Genomic DNA, 18,383 nt, shown 5'->3' with positions numbered 1-18,383 from the left:
TGAACTCAAAGGGCAGAGGTTGCAGTGAGCCGAGGTCGCACCACTGCACTCCAGCCTGGGCGACAGAGTGAGACTCTGTCTCAAAAAAAAAACTAATTTAAAAACTATGGATAGATAGATCAAAGATCAACCAGTCGTGGTCTAGTGGCTCATGCTTGTAATCCCATTATTTGAGAGGCCCGAGGCAGGAGGATCACTTGAGTCCAGGAGTTGGAGACCAGCCTGGACAACAGGGTAAAACCCTTTCTCTAGAAAAGATGCAAAATTAGCCAGGCATGGTGGCATGTGCTTGTGGTTTCAGCTACTGGAGAGACTGAAGTGGGAAGATCTTTTGAGCCCAGGTCAAGTCTACAGTGAGCCGTGACTGTGTGAGGGCACTCCAGCCTGGGTGACAGAATGAGACCTTATCTCTTTTTTTTTTTTCTTTGAGACATATCTACAAATGATATTTTGCCTTTCCAATACTTTTTTTTCTATTTTAATTAAAAAATAATTCTAGAGTAACAAATACGGAATAAAAGAAATACTGCTTGACATGTATGGTATGTTCCTGATTGTACTGAAAATGTTCTGGTCTATAAAGTATATTAAGCATAACGGTATATAGCCTTTTATTTGAGATATTTACTTGTCATGTTGAATTATCAGTCTTTTTCCAGTTTAAGTAAGTTTTGAATCAGTAAAGGAAGTTGAACTTTTATCACACAATTTTTTAAGTCTTATTAACATGAATGTATAGTTTTTCTCCTTCAACCTGTTAATACTGTGTAAATAGATTTCTTCATATTGAGCTACCTGTGCATTCTGGGAATGAGTCTTCATACATATGAGAAAAGTGTTTTAGTTTGTTTAGGAATTTCTCAGTGACATGAAATAAATATTTTAGGTTTTGTCTCTGTGCTCTTTGTCAAATTTAGAAGCAGTGATCATTAACTCTGTAAAAATAATTTAGAAGCTTTTCTTTAAACTCTGAAGCAGTTTTAGTAGCATCAAAACTTTGTTTCTTGAAAGTTTATAAAAATTGATATGACATCATCACTTCCCAATTCCTTTTAAGGGAATAGTGTTTTCTCAATTTCTTCTATTGTAATTAGTCTCTCTCTTGTGGTTAATTTTGGCAATTTATATTTCCCTTAAAAAAATCAACCCATTCAATAGAGTTACACTATTTTAGGATTTTTTTAAATGTTTTTGTATCTTTATTCTTTCTCTCTCTCTCTCTCTCTGGTTTGTTTGTTTTTGTTTTTTTGTTTGTTTTTTGCTTGTTTGCTTTTAATTCTTCTTTGTGTCATTGATTAGACTAGCCAGTAAAGCATTTGCCAGATGGGAGCAAAATTACAATGTGGGTGTTTTAGTATTTAGGTGTTTGGAATTTATTCGATTCTTAATAGATTTTAAATACAGTAATTTGTAGGCATTGTATAGCTTCAAATTTATTTTATTTATTTATTTATTTTATTTATTTTTGAAATGGAGTCTCTCGCTCTGTACCCCAGCCTGGAGTACAGCGGTGCTTTCTTGGCTCAATGCAACCTCCACCTCCTGGGTTCAAGCGATTCTCCTGCCTCAGCCTCCCACATAGCTGGGATTACAGGCATGCACCACCACGCCTGGCTGATGGTATTTTTAGTAGAGACGAGGTTTCACCATGTTGGCCAGGGTAGTCTAGAACTCCTGACCTCGAGTGATCCGCCCGCCTCGGCCTCCCAAGGTGCTGGGATTACAGGCGTGAGCCACCGCGCCTGTCCCAAATTTTAAAAATGTATGGAAATACAAGCATTGTACGTCATCATCCTGCTTCCTGCTTTCTTAGACTTTGGTTCCCTCTACCCACCCAGGGTGTCCTTGAAGCTATCTCTGTTGTTGTAAGTCCACGTTTTGTTACTTGTATGAATAGACTCTCAAGACCACTGCGTCTGGGCCACTCTTGCAGTCTGGATTTTCAGCACTGCAGATTGGTCCTACCCAGGCCTTCTTTGAGTCACCCATGCACTTCACAGAGTGTTTTCTTCTTTGAGGGTGGAAAGCCATAAGAACTGAGAAGAAAAGAGAATGCACAGGTCAAAGGAATTGAAGGAGCATTGACCATGGCAGGGGAAATGATTGTGAAGAAAGTCAAAAGTGAAAAAAGCTGCTGGCTGATCTTTGAAATCATTTACATATAACAACAAATACATTAGTATTTTGGTACTTTTTAAAAACACCAAAATGTCAGTATTTTGACATTTAAAATTCGCTCCTCGTATTGTATTCTTTAGGCAGTGCTTTATCTCTTTTACTGCTTTTTTGTCTCTTCAAAATCAGCTCTATTGTAATCCTCATTAATAATTTATTACTTTATGAGTTTATCTTTCTATATTTATTTTCCTCAGGATTTTCTGTTATTATTTTACAAACTTCTTGAGTTGGATGCTTGATTCACTGATGTATTCTGTAGTTATAGAGGTTTTAAAGCTGCAATTTAAAGATGAACACAAAGTTTTGGCTGTATAGGTAATGCTTTGTAATTTGTTTTCATACTATCTTTAAGCCAACAGTAGTTTTGAGGGAATTTTATTTTCCCACCCTCTCCCTGAGACAGAGTGTTGCTCTGTCTCCCATGCTGGAGTGCAGTGGCTCGACCTCAGCTCACTGCAGCCTCCATTTGCCGGGTTCAAACAATTCTCCTGTCTTAGCATCCTGAGTAGCTGGGATTACAGGCATGCGCCACCACACCCGGCTAATTTTTGTATTTTTTAAGTAGAGACGGGGTTTCACCATGTTGGCCAGGCTGGTCTTGAACTCCTCACCTCATGATCTGCCTGCCTCAGCCTCCCAAAGTGCTGGGATTACAGGCGTGAGCCACGGCGCCCAGCCCAGGGAATTTTTATATTCTGCTTGGTTGAAGGAGGTTTGCTTTTGTTTTTGTAAATAATATCTAGTTTTTATGGCATTGTGATTCAAGAAATGTAGTCTGCTATTTGCAATTTTTTTAATTTAACGTGTTTTTTTGTTGCCTAATATATGTTCAATTTTTATAAACTATGGTTATTTAAGAGATCTGCTGTCAACAATGTATACCTCTTAATTTTTGAACTTCATCAGTCATTTTGTTCCTTTTTTTTTTTTTTTTTTTTGAGACCGAGTCTCACTGTGTCACCCAGACTAGAGTACAGTGGTACGATCTCAACTCACTGCAACCTCCATCTCCTGGGTTCAAGCGATTTTCCTGCCTCAGCCTTTCAAGTAGCTGGGATTACAAGGGCGCACCACCATGTCTAGATAATTTTTGTATTTTTAGTAGAGACGGGGTTTCACCATGTTGGCCAGGTTGGTCTCAAACTCTTGACTTCAAGTGATCTGCTCCCCTCGGCCTCCCAAAGTGCTTGGATTATAGGTGTGAGCCACTGTGCCCAGCCCTCAGCTTCTTACTAAGTAAGCTGAGGGTGAGGAAGGAAGGTTGTTGTTGCTGTCTCCAGTGGCAGAGATGGAAGATAACACCCGTGTAAGTGGATCTGTGCAGTTCAAACTCAAGGGTCACCAAATAGAGTCCCACATATCTCCTGCCGTCACACATAACAACAGCCTCCCCGACACTAAAGTAGTATGTTTGTTACAATTAATGAACCTACATTGACCTGTGACTATCACCCAGAGTCCCTACAGAATAGATTTTTATCTCTAGTTTTCATGCTACGTTCCACACAAGTACAAAGATGTCATGCAAATCTGTTCTCACCTTTTTTGATAACTCTTCTTTTCCTTCCCCTGTGAGAGATGATTGGATGATTGCTTATGAAAAGGAGTAGGATTTGGCTACCCGCAGCCTTGTTAGCAAATGTAGGCTGTACTCTCCTGTGTCTTTATCAGATAATACTATGGCACTCCAAATGTGATGGATTTTATTGCCACCCCTTCAGTTTCAAGTTTCAACCCAAGAATGGACTCCTAGAGCTTTTGTCTTTGCAGGATTTGCTCCATTTGTTTCCTGAACCTATTTTACCATTTCCTTTCACTAACAATTTATATTCCCCGGAACCAAGAGAGCATTTGGGTATGTGAAGTTAATTTGAGGTTCTATGAAGTTGTTTTTTTTTTCCTACCTCTTATTCCTTTGGAAGATCTTACCTTTATTTTTTCTTTAATCTGCATTTTAGCCAAACGCATTTATTATTGGAAATAATTAGATGTGAATAATTACCATTTTTCTGCTCTTTCCTGATTTCTTCTGTTCTTTCCTGGTTTTCAACGTCTTCAGGATAGCAAATTCTAGTGTTTTTCTTTTCTCTGCTGAGAGAGAAGATGGTCAGATGGAGTTTTTACTTTTAGGAAAATTTCTTCTGGAACTGCTTATAATGTGATTCATTTTACCTTTCTCCAAATTGAAAGTGATTGGTGAAATTTTGGGGATTTGTTGAATCAGCTGTCATCCCCACCCTCATCTCTCTGGAGAGCCAAGTTAGAGAGTTGCCTAAGCAGGGTAAACACTCTGTTCTTCAGGAATGTTCTCTGTCACTGGCCTTTTCCTCTGTTTGATTCAAGCTATTACGTTTTTTCTTGAAAGGCAGTAGTGTGTATATTGTATCATTCGTTTTTGAGACAGGGTCCCACTCTGTCACCTAAACTGGAGTGCAGTGGAGCAACCCTGGCTCACTGCAACTTTGAACTCCTGGGCTTAAGCATTCCTTCTGCCTGAACATTCCTAGTGCCTGTGACGACAGGCACATGCCACCACACCTGACTAATGTCTTTATTTTTAGTAGAGATGAGATCTCACTATGTTGCCCCATCTGGTCTTGAACTCCTGGGCTCAAGCAATCCTCTCACCACGGTCTTCCAAAGTGCTGGGATTATAGGCATGAGCCACCATGCCTGGCCCTAATATATTTCTTAATCATGTTTTGGAGGCAAGAGATCTTCAGGTTGGGTCTGTGCTATTGCCATAAACAGTAGTAACTTTTTTTCTTTTATCAAATAAATTTGAAATTCTTATGAACTGTATTATGTTTAATTTTATTTAGCATTCAGATTACTTACTTTGAACAAATCCTTAAGTAACAATACCTGCTTTTGTGGCCTTTCCTTTACCACTGCAATGAGGATTGAAAATGGTGTTCTGCCTTCAAATTAGTTGTTCTTTTGTCATGAATCCATGGTGATAAAATAAAGAAAATATAGGTAGGGTTCTGTTGTAATGTTGCTCTGACATCAGAATTGCTGTGTGCTATCTAAACCTTTATAATAGTATAATTGCAGTAACTTACAAAAGGCATGTAATTTTTAAAATGTTTATTACAGGCCTAGCACAATGGCTCCTACCTGTAATCCCAGCACTTTAGGAAGCTGAGGTGGGAAGGTCACTTGAGGCCAGGAGTTCAAAACCAGCCTTATTTGTATAGCAAGACCCTATGTCTACAAAAGACAAACTTAAAAATTAGCCGGATGAGATGGCGCATACCTGTAGTCCCAGCTACTCAGGAGACTGAGGTCAGAGAATCACTTGAGCCCAGGAGTTTGAGGCTGCAGTGAACTACGATTGCACCACTGCACTTCAGCCTGGGTGGGAGGGCAAAACCATGTTTGTCTGTGTGTCTGTCTGTCTCTTTCTCTCTCTCTCTCTCTCTCTCCCTCCCACCCCCCTCTGCCCCCCACCCCCTCTCCCTCCTCCCTCCCTCTCTCTTACACACAACACACACACACACACACACACACACACACAATGTTTATTATATATTTTATTTCTAAACAGTGTCTTATGATGAGTGTTTCAGCAAAAAAATCTGTTATTGAGGTGGGCACAGTGGCCCATGCCTGTAGTTCCAGGTACTCAAGAGACTGAGGCAAGAGGATCTTTTGAGGCCAGCCTGGGCACATAGCGAGACCCTATCTCAAAAAAAAAACCAAATCTGCCACAGTATTGATGAACGTTGAAAACAGTATGCCAAGTGCAAGAATCCAGGCACGCAAAAGGTCCCATGTTGCGTGATTCCATTTATATGAAATACCAAGAATATATAAATCCATAGAGACAAGTTGCTTAATGGGTAAGGGAGTTTACTTTGGGGTAATGGAAATGTTTTGGAACTTGATATGCACAACATAGTATAATAATGCTGCTGAATTATTCACTTTAAAATGTTTAATGTTATCTTTTTTGAGACAGGGTTTCACTCTGTCACTCGGGCTGGAGTGCAGTGGCATGATCACGACGAACTGCACCCTCGACTTCCCAGGCTTAAGTGATCCTCCTAACTCAGCCTCCCACGTGCATAGGACTATAGGTGCATGCTACCATGCCTGGTTAGATTTTTTTTTAAATTTTTTGTAGAGGTAAGGTCTCACTATGTTGCCCAGCCTGGTCTGAAACCCCTGGATCCAAGGGATCCTCCCAACTTGGCCTCCAGAAGTGTTGGGTTTATAGGTGTGAGCCACCATGCTTGACCAGTTTTTTTGTTTTTTGTTTTAAGAATGATATATCAAATGTAAAGGAATCATTCTCAAAGAAAGGTGGAGAAAACTGCTGTAATTATTCTTCCTGCCCAAATACCAGTTGAAATACATTAACATTTCTTTTCACATATTTTACTGGCTTTCAGAGGTATTTGTAAGTAATACAGATTTTAGTGGTGGCGGTTTGTACTGATAGTTCTCCTGGCTGTTGCTGATAGAACCAACAAAGAGTTCTAAAATGATAGGACACTGACATCGCAGGACAAAGAACAAACAGTCTCAGCTTACAAAAAAATCCGCAAACGGCACATGAACTAACTCAGCCTTTAGATAACCCCTAACAAAAATCATCTATTTAACTGTATGCACACCCCCAAATCACTAAAAGCTGTAAGTAAACCTTTTCCCTCCAAGACGTGACCATTTTTATTAAGACTTTCATATATTTCACCATATAAAATAAAGTGCTGTGAGTAAATATATTACAAAAATGCAACAACCTGCAGATGGGCTTACAAATCAAAGTCTGTTGTGCATATATCAATAGTGATCCATGTCAACTGGACTATGTAAGTGGCTTTTGTATATACAATTGCCTATTGTTATGGTATTCATAAAATCCTATTTTAAGAGCATAAACATCTTAATTTGTACAATGGGAATGATAGTCATATCTACCTTCAGAATGTGATAATAATGATTAGAATTGGTTAATATTTGTGAAGACTTAGAGCATCACTTAGCGAGGATAAGCACTCAGTAAGTGGTAGCTATAATGAAGAGGATAACTGCTACTACTATTATTCAGCCAGAACTCCTAGTGCTAGTGATTGTTTCTAGTTTGTTACAAATTAAGAGCTGGGCAGAATATTTTTTTGTGCTTTCGTTATGTAGTAGTAGCCCTATTGTAAATCTTAGTACTGCCATTGCTGGGCTAATTAATGTGTATCTTTGAAAATTTTGTGGCCAGGTGCAGTGGCTCACACTTGTAATCTTAGCACTTGGGGAGACCTGAGGTCGAGAGTTTGAGACCAGCCTGACCAACATGGAGAAACTCCTGTGTCTACTAAAAATACAAAATTAGCCGGGCGTGTGGTGGCTTATTCCTGTAATCCCAGCTACTTGGGAGGCGGAGGCAGGAGAATCGCTTGAACCGGGGAGGTGGAGGTTGCAGTGAGCTGAGATTGCGCCATTGCAGCCTGGACAACAAGAGTGAAACTCCGTCTCTTGTTGGGGGAAAAAAAGTTTTGGTACAGTTTGTCACTTGTGCTTTAAAGGAAAATTTTACTGGTTTACACTCCCACCAATGAAAGTGCCTGTGTTACTGAAATCTCATCAAGTGGCTTTTTTGTGTTTTTAGTAGGGACAGGGTTTTGCCATGTTGGGCAGGCTGGTCTCAAACTCCTGACCCCAGGTAATCTGCCCACCTTGACCTCCCAGAGTGCTGGGATTACAGGCATGAGCCACCACACCCAGCCGGCTGCAGTGAATTATAATCACACCACTGCATTCCAGTCTAGGAAACAGAATAAGACCCTGTCTCTCAAAAAATAAATAAAAAGCAAATATTACAGTGGAGTGCAGTGGCGTTCGCTTGTAGTCTCAGCTACTGGGGAAACCGAGGTAGGATTACTTGAGCCCAGGAGTTCACGCTCAGCTGCAGTGTGCTATGATCGTGCCTGCAAATAACTACTGCACTCCATCCTGGGCAACGTAGCGAGAATGTGTCTGTAAAAAAAAAATTAAAAATTTTTTTAAAGCAAATATTATAATCCTTGATTTTTTGAATCATTTAATATGGGGATCTTTTTCTATCTCCAGTTATAATAAATCTTAATAAGTTACTATCTTATATAATTATAGCTACCAAGACCCTTTACATTACAACCTGAAGTGTTGTAATCCTTAATTTGATTCTATTTATTTCTGATATTATCTTTTTACTTTTGAGTTATATTCTTCCATTTTCATTGCTCTTTTAACTATAGATATCTGCTTGGAGAACAGCTATGTTCTTTAGAAAATTAATATGTTTTAATTGCTTACTTCACAGCAAATGGTGTCAGAGACAGGTAGTTTACTTAGTTTTATTGTGTGTGTTTAAGTATATTGACTTTTGTGTTCCATGAATAATTCATTTCTTGACTTTTAATTAATTTCTGCTTTTACCTGCTGATATAAATCAGAAATGCCTCATTCTTAAAAGTCAGTCAATAAACAGATTTTGAAAAAGCTTTGAGTCACTTGAAACACATTTTTATGTCTTGACATACCTGAACTGTAGCTGATTATTTAATCTTCACTTTTCTCATAACATTTGCTAAAAGTACTCAGTAAAAATTTGAAGCATTTATCGAAAGTTGCGTATTTTATGACTTCAATTTTGTGTTTTAATCACAACATCAGTATTTTGCTAATTATTACTCTTGGTTTATTTTATCACTGAATTGTCAGGATTAATTCTCATATTCTTTCCAAAATCATTCCATGTCATAATCATTTACTAAGTATTTACAAAATTCTGGCTACTTGTACTAGGCAGGTGGATTCAAGATGAGTAACACTGACCTTATCCTCAAGGGTCACAGTCCTTTTGCGTCTTAAAATATTACATACATAGGCCGGGCGCGGTGGCTCATGCCTGTAATCCCAGCACTTTGGGAGGCCGAAGCGGGTGGATCACGAGGTCAGGAGATTGAGACCGTCCTGGCTAACACGGTGAAACCCTGTCTCTACTGAAAATACAAAAAAAATTAGCCGGGCGTGGTGGCGGGCGCCTGTAGTCCCAGCTACTTGGGAGGCTGAGGCAGGAGAATGGCTTGAACCCGGGAGGCGGAGCTTACAGTGAGCCAAGATGGCGCCACTGCACTCCAGCCTGGGCGACAGAGCGAGACTCGGTCTCAAAAAAAATATTGCATACACATGCATATTCCATACATATACATAGAGTTTTCTACATGACTGAAGCTTGTCCCTTAAAATATTAAAACTTCACTTTAAAATGAAAATCCATAAAAAAATGAAAAATGTCTTCAGGGTCTGTGTGCTATGATGCCTGTAATCCCAAGGCTTTGGGAGGCCAAGGCAGTTGGTTTACATGAGTCCAGGAATCCAAAACCAGCCTGGACAGCATTGTGAGACTCCATCTCTGCATAAATTAGGCATGGTGGCTGCGCCTATTGTCCCAGTCGTACACAACAGCTCACTGCAACCTCAAGCTCTTGGGCTCAAGAGATCCTGAGTTGAGGTGGGAGGATCTCTTGAGCCCAAGAGCTTGAGGCTGCAGTGAGCCATGATCCTGTCACTTCATTCTAGCCTGGGTGACAGAACAAGACCTTTTCTCAAAACAAAAAAGAATCTTGAACATCTTCCTGCTTTCTTCAATGGAATAAACTGAGCTGTCTTAACTTTTTAAATTGTGACTTACATTTATCATTATTAATATCCATTATTTTCAGGTTTTTTCCAGTCATGCTGGAAGCTATCATTTATTTTTCATAACTGTTACTGTGTACTGTTTCTTCACATTGTCATCTCTTGAAATGTAAAGAGTCTAAGAAATGGCCTTGGAGTGAATAGGTTGACATAGTTTTTGCCTCTGATAAGTCCATGAGCTTTTTTCGTATGTAGCCAAAAGTATGGATTCTCATTCTCACTAATGTCTTTTCAGCTTTCATTATCATCTTAAGGATTTCATAGTGGTTCCAAACTAGTTTCTTTGAATTACTGTTAGTAGTCTTATTTAAACTTTAAGTAAAAGCTACAACATGGATAAACCTTAAATATTATGCTAAGTGAGAGAAGTCAAACACAAAGCCACGTATTACATGGTTCCACTTGTATAAAACGTCCAGAGTAGGCAAATCTGTATAAACTGGAAGCGATTTAGGGGTTGCCAAGGGCTAGAAGAAAGGGAGAATGGAGAATGACTACTAGTTGGGTATGTGGTTTCTTTTGGAGATCATGAAAATGTTCTGGGATTAGGTAATGGTGATTATTGAACAACTTTGTGAATATGCTGAAAACTACTGAATTGTACAGTTTAAAAGGGTGAATCTTATATGTGAATTATATCTCAATTTTTAAAAATCTAAATACAAATGTTTCCCATGAGACCCTTCAAAACACCACTCCCTGCATTGGGTTTTTGTTTTGTTTTTGTGTGTGTGAAGAGAGATGGTCTCACTCCATCACTCAGGCTGCTAGAGTGCAATGGCGCAATGTCAGCTTACTGCAGCCTCAACCTCCCAGGCTCAAGCGATCCTCCTGCCTCAGTCCCCCAAGTAGCTGGGGCCACCAGCACGTGCCACCACATCCAGCTAATTTTTGGGTTTTTTTGGTTTTTTTTTTTTGTAGAGATGGGGTTTTGCCATCTTGCCCAGGCTGGTCTTTAACTCCTGAGCTCAGGCAATCTGCCTCCCAAAGCGTTGGGATTACAGATACGAGCCACTGTGCCCTGCCTATTCCTTAATTTTGAATGTTTTTACGTTATATGTGATATTTATTTTCTGTTTTTGTGACTTGTTCTATGTAACTTTTTCAATCTTTAAAATTTTAGTTTGTCATTCTAGTGTTTGAAAATGAGTAATTCCTTTGGTAAGCTGTTAAACACATTTTTATGTTGTATTTTTAGGCTATGGAGTTGTTAGTAGAGAAAGCAATCAGCAGTGCTTCTAGCCCTCAGAGCCCTGGGGATGCACTGAGAAGAGTTTTTGAGTGCATTTCTTCAGGGATTATCCTTAAAGGTAACTTTTACTTAGTTTCTAATGAAGTAAAATGAAGTTTACTCATTTGCTGGTTGAGTAATTTTTTTATAAGTGGACAATGCAGATGATTTCCTCTCCCTGTGATGATTGCTATAGGTAGTCCTGGACTTCTGGATCCTTGTGAAAAGGATCCCTTTGATACCTTGGCAACAATGACTGACCAGCAGCGTGAAGACATCACGTCCAGTGCACAGGTACTAGTATTCCTAAATCCAGAGCCCTATTGGGTTACTCCATTAAGGTTTTATTTTTCTGTTATTGTCTTAATGAATATTATAAGTCACTATATAATATTCATTCTTCTTCTTCTGTAGTAAGCAAGCCCTTAGGATATTAAAATAGCTTGCCCAAAACTAGATTTCACTAATAGAATTTAAAATTTTATTATTTAATTCTGTGGGCATTTCTAAGTGTATTATACAAATACAGCAGTATTTTCAGTGTCTCATTAAATCTGGCTAATAGATTATATATCAAAATCAACAGAAATTCTTATGTCCTCTGGTTGTACAAAAGTAATTTGCTGTGGTGTTTATGGTCATTATTGTTATAATTTAACCTTTCCTGCCGCTGTCAAAGTAAATAAAAATGTTGGCTCTGGAGACAGACTCCCTGGATTTGATTACCAGCTCTGCCATCTCATCTATAATATGGATATAAAAGCAATATATGTCTCAGACAGGATTGTTGAGGAGATTAAATGAGTTAATATGTGTAACCATCTTAGCACCTGGTATATGGAAGGATATTAAATGTTAGCTAGTATTATCATCATCTTATTAACCCTATTGAATAATTATGAAAAGGAAAAAAACATTGACCCCAATGAATGAATGGAAAAAAATTTTCCTTTGTTGATTCCAGAAATGTGCTGAGTAGGGGAAAAAAACATACTAGCTATGAACAGTAATCCACTCTAAGATGCTTGGGAGTTGTTGGATTTAAGATCTTCATTGGTTATCTTGAATAATTTGGAATTTGAAAGATGTCAGGATCAAAGTAAATTGTTATGCCAGAAATGGTATTGGGGGAGAGAGATTAGTAATAGAACATTATGAATATCTTACAGACTCACAACATGACCAAATTCTTATGCATTCGATGTTTTTATTTCTTTCATTTTATATTCTAGGGAAGAAGATAGTTGCCTTAAGTGTCTGTTCTTTTTCCCTTTAATACTTAAAGGAATTAGTTATAAATTTAAGGGAAAAGAAATTCAGGAGGAAACACACGAAAACTAACAAAATTCATCATTAAGAAGAATGCTTACTTTTCTAAAAATGTAACCTTAAAGAAAGTGGTCTGGTTTTAGGAGGACGTTTAGGAGAACATTTAGAAATGTTCTTACTAAAAGTGAAGGAGTTACATAACATGTAATGCATTTATGTAGCACTCATGACAGAATAGTTGCATGAGAAGGAAAACAGTGTTTCCTACAAGTTAAGGATAGGAAGAAGGAATGGCATGGCTCTAAAGGGGGTCTTGTGGTAACAGAACAGTTAACCATCTTGATTGTGATGGTAGTTACATAAGGCGGCACGTGTGATAAAATCGCATCGAGCTATTATGCATGCACACATAAATTAGTGCATATGTAACTGGTGAAATCTGAAGTACCAATGTCAATTTCAGTTTGTTTTTGGGGGGCCTGTAGTGCCCATGTTAATGTCCCTCTTCCTTCCTTTGTCTCTGGAATGATTCCATATTTCCTTCCACAATGTCTACCTTTATTCTTGTATGCCACTATATGTCTTTTCTCCAGTGATCCTTTTCAAGTTGCTTCTCCCAGATATAGCCTTTGTCATTTATTAAAATTCCTTCCTATAGGTAGGTATACATAGTTTAACATACCTTTAAAAGGGCAAAATTTATAGGGTTAATCATCCTTTCCCAAGAAGGAAATGGATTATAAAATAAACCTTTAATCCTCGATGATGATTAAAATTCCAAAATGTCTTTGTATGGGAATAATTTGTATCAATCTTCAAATTTAGTTTGATGCTAAATAATTGCTAGTAATATGGTAGAATTTTCTCTTTGTCAGACTTTAGAAATACCTACAAACTACACGCAGAACAAGAGATTGTAGGGTGCTCACTCAAACCTCAAATGCTATGTTGGTTTTACTTACTGGAGTACTCCTTCATTTAGAAACTCATAATATATTAGCATAGGCTGGGCTGGGTGCAGTGGCTTACGCCTGTAATCCCAGCACTTAAAGAGGTTGCGGCGGGCGAGCCACCTGAGGTCGGGAGTTCAAGACCAACGTGGCAAAACCCTGTCTCTACTAAAAATACAAGAATTAGCCGGGCGTGGTGGCATGAGTGCCTGTAGTCCCAGCTACTTGGAAGGCTAAGGCACGAGAATCGCTTGAACCCAGGAGACACAGGTTGCAGTGAGCTGAAATCGCACCATTGCACTCCAGGCTGGGCAACAGAGTGAGACTCCATCTCAAAACTAATAATAGTTTTCTTATATATTATTATATATAATATATATTATTATAAACAATAATAGGCTGATGCTTAGTAAGAATATCTCTGGTAAAAATATATAAATATTCATTATTATAGATGAGTTATCTTTAGATAATTTCTATTAATGTAGAAGAAAACCCTATTCTGTTATCTTTAGGAAGGACCTTTCATAAGTCTCTCTCAATAAAGAATTAGTATATTATGATAAATAATAGTAAATTATGACGATAAATATTCGTAGTTCTCACTTAAGTAGAGAAACACTCAGTACTGGCAAAAGTCCCTAGTAATTGTAGACTAAGTAGAATGCTGTATCGAGTCCTGACTGCAGATGACTTTGAGACTTTCAGGATTTTCCAAGCAGGTGTATGAGCCAGAATTCTTAGGAACTAGAATTATCTAACTTAGGGGAAAAGTTTTGGAACAATAAATTCCCATGTGGATGACTACAACCAGTAACTATCCTTTATCTCAAAATCAGAGGAGGGATTTAAAATAGTGTGAACAACAGTCACTTTGAAAAACAGGTTAGGGCCAGGCACAGTGGCTCACGCCTGTAATCTCAACACGTTGGGAGGCTGAGGCAAGAGGATCGGTTGAGCCCATGAGTTCAAGAAAGACCTGGCAACATAGCATAACCATATATCTATAAAAAAATGTTTAATTAGCTCTAGGCATGGTGGCATGCACCTGTGATCCCAGCTACTTAGGAGGCTTGAGGTGGGAGGATCACTTAAGCCCAGGAAGTTGAAGGTTCAGTGAGCAACGGCTCATGCCTATAATCCGAACACTTTGCAAGGCCGAGGTGGGAGGATCTCTTGAGCCCAGGAGTGCATTACCAGCCTGAGCAACATAGCAAGACCTCATCACTTAAAAAAAGGAAAAGGAAAACAGGTTAGCAGCTCCTCAGTAAGTTAAACATGGATTGCTATATGCCTCAGCAACTCTTTGATACCTGGATATATACTCAACTGAAAAAAATATGTCCCCGCAAAAACTCGTACACAAATGTTCAAAACAGCATTATGTGTGATAGTCAAAAAGTAGCAACAACCTAAATGTCCATCAATTGATGAATGGGTAAATAAACAAATACAGTCACACATTATAATATTATTCAGCCAGCCATTAAAAGAAATAAAGTACTGACACATGCTATGATGTGAATGAACCTTAAAAAGTTTATCCTCATTATCTCATTTATATGAAATACTCATAATAGGCAATGGTAGTTCTTAGGACCTGAGGATAGAGGGGTTGGGGAGTAACTGCTGTTGGGCTTGGGGTTTCCATTTAGGGTAATGAAAATGTTCTAGGATAAGATAATAGTGATAGTTGAGTAACTTTGTAAGTATTCTGAAAACTTCTGAATTTTACATTTTTAAGGCATACATTTTAAAGGTATGTGAATTTTACCAGAAAAAAAGTGTAGTTACATTGAAGGCTATAACTATGTAGAGAAAGTTGCTGTTTAATCAAGTGACTGTAACATTTCCTTGAATTAGGTTAAGTGGGTATATCCCTAGAAATGGAGGGATAGATTAAATCATGTCTCTGAAGTCCTCCTAGTTTCAAGATTTTAAGAAATCTTTTGAAATTGGTGCCAAAGATATTCTTACATAGACATGGTCATGTAGTGAAAAATTATTTTTATTCATGAAGTAACAAGGAATTTCTTTTCTGTCTTTTTTTTTTTTTCTTGAAACGGAGTCTCGCTCTGTCACCCAGGCTGGAGTGCAATGGCGTGATCTCAGCTCACCTCCGCCTCTTGAGTTCAAGCGGTTTTCCTGCCTCAGCCTCCTGAGTAGCTGGGATTACAGGCACGAGCCACCACCCCCCGGCTAATTTTTGTATTTTTAGTAGAGACCGGATTTCACCATGTTGGCCGGGCTGGTGTCGAGCTCCTGACCTCGTGATCACCTTGGTCTCCCAAAGTGCTGGAATTACAGGCGTGAGCCACCGCACCGGTCAAGGATTTTCTTTACTGATCATAGTGATTTCAGTCATACACAATGTTTCTGTACTGATGCAAATATTTTTTTGTGTTCTAAGGAAGGAATCTTTTGGCATTGGCTACTATTAGGGAGCAACTTACACTCATTGAAAACCAGCTGCACTTTGGGAGGCCGAGACGGGCGGATCACGAGGTCAGGAGATCGAGACCATCCTGGCTAACACGGTGAAACCCCGTCTCTACTAAAAAATACAAAAAACTAGCCAGGCGAGGTGGCGGGCGCCTGTAGTCCCAGCTACTCGGGAGGCTGAGGCAGGAGAATGGCGTAAACCCGGGAGGCGGAGCTTGCAGTGAGCTGAGATCCAGCCACTGCACTCCAGCCTGGGCGACAGAGTGAGACTCCGTCTCAAAAAAAAAAAAAAAAAAAGAAAACCAGCTGCAGTATCAGTACATTTTTAAGATTGCATAGTGAATGGCACATTCTTCTGGCTGAAAGTAAACAACCCATTAAATAGATGTTAGCATGTCTTTAAACTTTAGGGCAGGGGTATCCAGTCTTTTGGCTTCCCTGGGCCACATTGTAGGAAGAATTGTCTTGAGCCATGCATAAAATACACTAACACTAGTAACAGCTGATGGGCTAAAAAGAAAAAAAATCTCATAATGTTTTTAAAAAGTTTATGAATTTGTGTTGGGCCACATTCAACGCTGAGGGCCACAGATTGGACAAACTTGCTTTAGGGGTTTTTTGGTTTTGTTTGTGCTGTTTATTGAGACAGTCTCACTCTGTCACACAGGCTGTAGTGCAGTGGCACCATCTGGGCCCACTGCAGCCTCAACCTCCCTGTCTCACACCATCCTGCCTCAGCCTTGCAAGTAGTTGGAATCACAGGTGTGTGACACCATGCCCAGCTAATTATTTGTAGAGACAGGGTCTCCCTGTGTTTCCCAGGCTGGGCTCAAGTGATCTTCCCCCCTCCACCTCCCGAAGTGCTTAGCCACCATGCCTGGCTAAGCTTTAGAATTTTAATAAATTTATTTTAATAAATTTTAATAAAAGAAAAAAGTAAAAACACAAGATAAGATGATATGATTCAGTGCCAAAGTTTGCCTTCTCTTCCCTTATCTTGGAAAACAATAGGCTCTTTTTGGCTCTCAGTTCTGCTGATAGTTCAATATGCCCTTCAGCCAAGAGCATTAATTAACATTTGATCTGAACTTTCCCATCTCTCTTTTTTTTTTTAATTTAAAAAAAGTTAATTAAAATTTCAGAGGGAGAAGAGGATAGAACTTTAAAAATTGATTAAAATTTTCTTTTTTTTTTTTTTTTTTTTTTCTTTCTTTTTTGTTTTTTTGAGGTGGAGTCTCACTCTGTCCACTCAGGCTGGAGTGCAACCGCCTCCCAAGTAGCTGGGACTACAGGCACCCGCCACCACGCCTGGCGAATTTTTTGTATTTTTAGTAGAGACAGGGTTTCACCGTGTTAGCCAGGATGGTCTGGATCTCCTGACCGCGTGAGCCACCACGCCCAGCCTTAAATTTTCCTTTTTTTATTTTTTGAGACAGAGTCTCTCTCTGTCACCCAGGCTAGATTGCAGTGGCACAATTTTGACTCTCACTGCAACCTCTGCCTCCCAGGTTCAAGCAATACTCCTGCCTCAGCCTCCCGAGTAGCTGGGACTACAGGTGCACGCCACCATACCCGACTAATGTTTGTGTTTTTAGTAGAGATGGGGTTGCACCATGTTGGCCAGGCTGGTCTCAAACTCCTGACTTAAGTGATCCGCCCACCGTGGCCTCCCAAAGTGCTGAGATTACAGGCATGAGCCTCCACACTCAGCCGTTTTAATTTTCATTTGGAATTGGAAATACAAGAGAATTGCCAAGAAAAGTTCAACTCTACCAGATAGCAAAACATCCTAGAAAGCAACAGAAATTTAAACAATGTAGTTATGGCACAGAAGTAGATAAACCTTTGGAATGGAAGAGCCTTGAAGTAGACCATTATAAGGGAATTAATGTATGACAGACCTGATGCTTCAAATCAGTGGAAAAAGATGAATCATCAGCAAAGTGGTATTGAGATAACTGGCTAATCATCTAAGGAAAACACTGAACTATACATATATACAAGTAAATACCAAATGACTTAAGGAGCCACACATAAATTATCAAAGTATTAAGAAAAATAATTTTCACATAGGCAAGATCTTTTTAAGAAGTCTGTAAATACAGGAAGCCATGAAGGATATTATTGGAAATTTCATGTGCTATCTTTAAGCTTAAGCAAATGAGCCAGTAAAAATATACTGCACCTCACTGATTGATTAAAAAATACAACTTGGCTGGCCCTGGTGGCTCACACCTGTAATCCCAGCACTTTGGGAGGCCGAGGCAGGCAGATCTCCTGAGGTCAGGAGTTCAAGACCAGCATGGTCAACATGGTGAAACCCCATCTCTACTAAAAATACAAAAGTTAGCCTGGAGTGGTGGCACACGCCTGTAATCCCAGCTACTTTGGAGGATGAGGCAGGAGAATCGCTTGAACCCGAGAGGTGGAGGTTGCAGTGAGCCGAGATAGCACCACTGCACTCCAACCTGGGCAACAGAGTAAGACTCTATCTCAAAAATAAATAAATAAATAAATACAAGGTATAGCCAGGCATGAAGGCATATGCCTGTAATGTTGGCAGGTGCGCAGAGTTTGAGACCAGCCTGGGCAACATGGCGAAAATACCCCATCTCTGTGGAAAATAC

At 39.3% G+C, this 18,383-nt stretch overlaps 2 protein-coding genes across 16 annotated transcripts in view; one reads left to right on the top strand and one right to left on the bottom strand.

Annotated features, from left to right (window-relative positions):
• The window catches only part of SUB1 (SUB1 regulator of transcription), a 731,929-nt gene that overhangs the window by 225,655 nt on the left and 487,891 nt on the right, over positions 1-18,383 (bottom strand). The window lies entirely within an intron of this gene.
• Positions 1-18,383, top strand: part of ZFR (zinc finger RNA binding protein) — an 87,110-nt gene that overhangs the window by 66,238 nt on the left and 2,489 nt on the right. The window contains exons 18-19 of the mRNA XM_050793808.1: positions 11,063-11,174; positions 11,292-11,389. Of these exons, the coding sequence (XP_050649765.1) occupies positions 11,063-11,174; positions 11,292-11,389 (210 nt within the window). The remainder of the gene's footprint in view (positions 1-11,062; positions 11,175-11,291; positions 11,390-18,383) is intronic.

This window comes from Macaca thibetana, chromosome 6 (assembly GCF_024542745.1).
Source record: "Macaca thibetana thibetana isolate TM-01 chromosome 6, ASM2454274v1, whole genome shotgun sequence".
Taxonomy (NCBI): Eukaryota; Metazoa; Chordata; class Mammalia; order Primates; family Cercopithecidae; genus Macaca; species Macaca thibetana.
The sequence above is the reverse complement of the archived record's forward strand: the minus strand, read 5'-3'. Positions and strand labels throughout refer to the sequence as shown.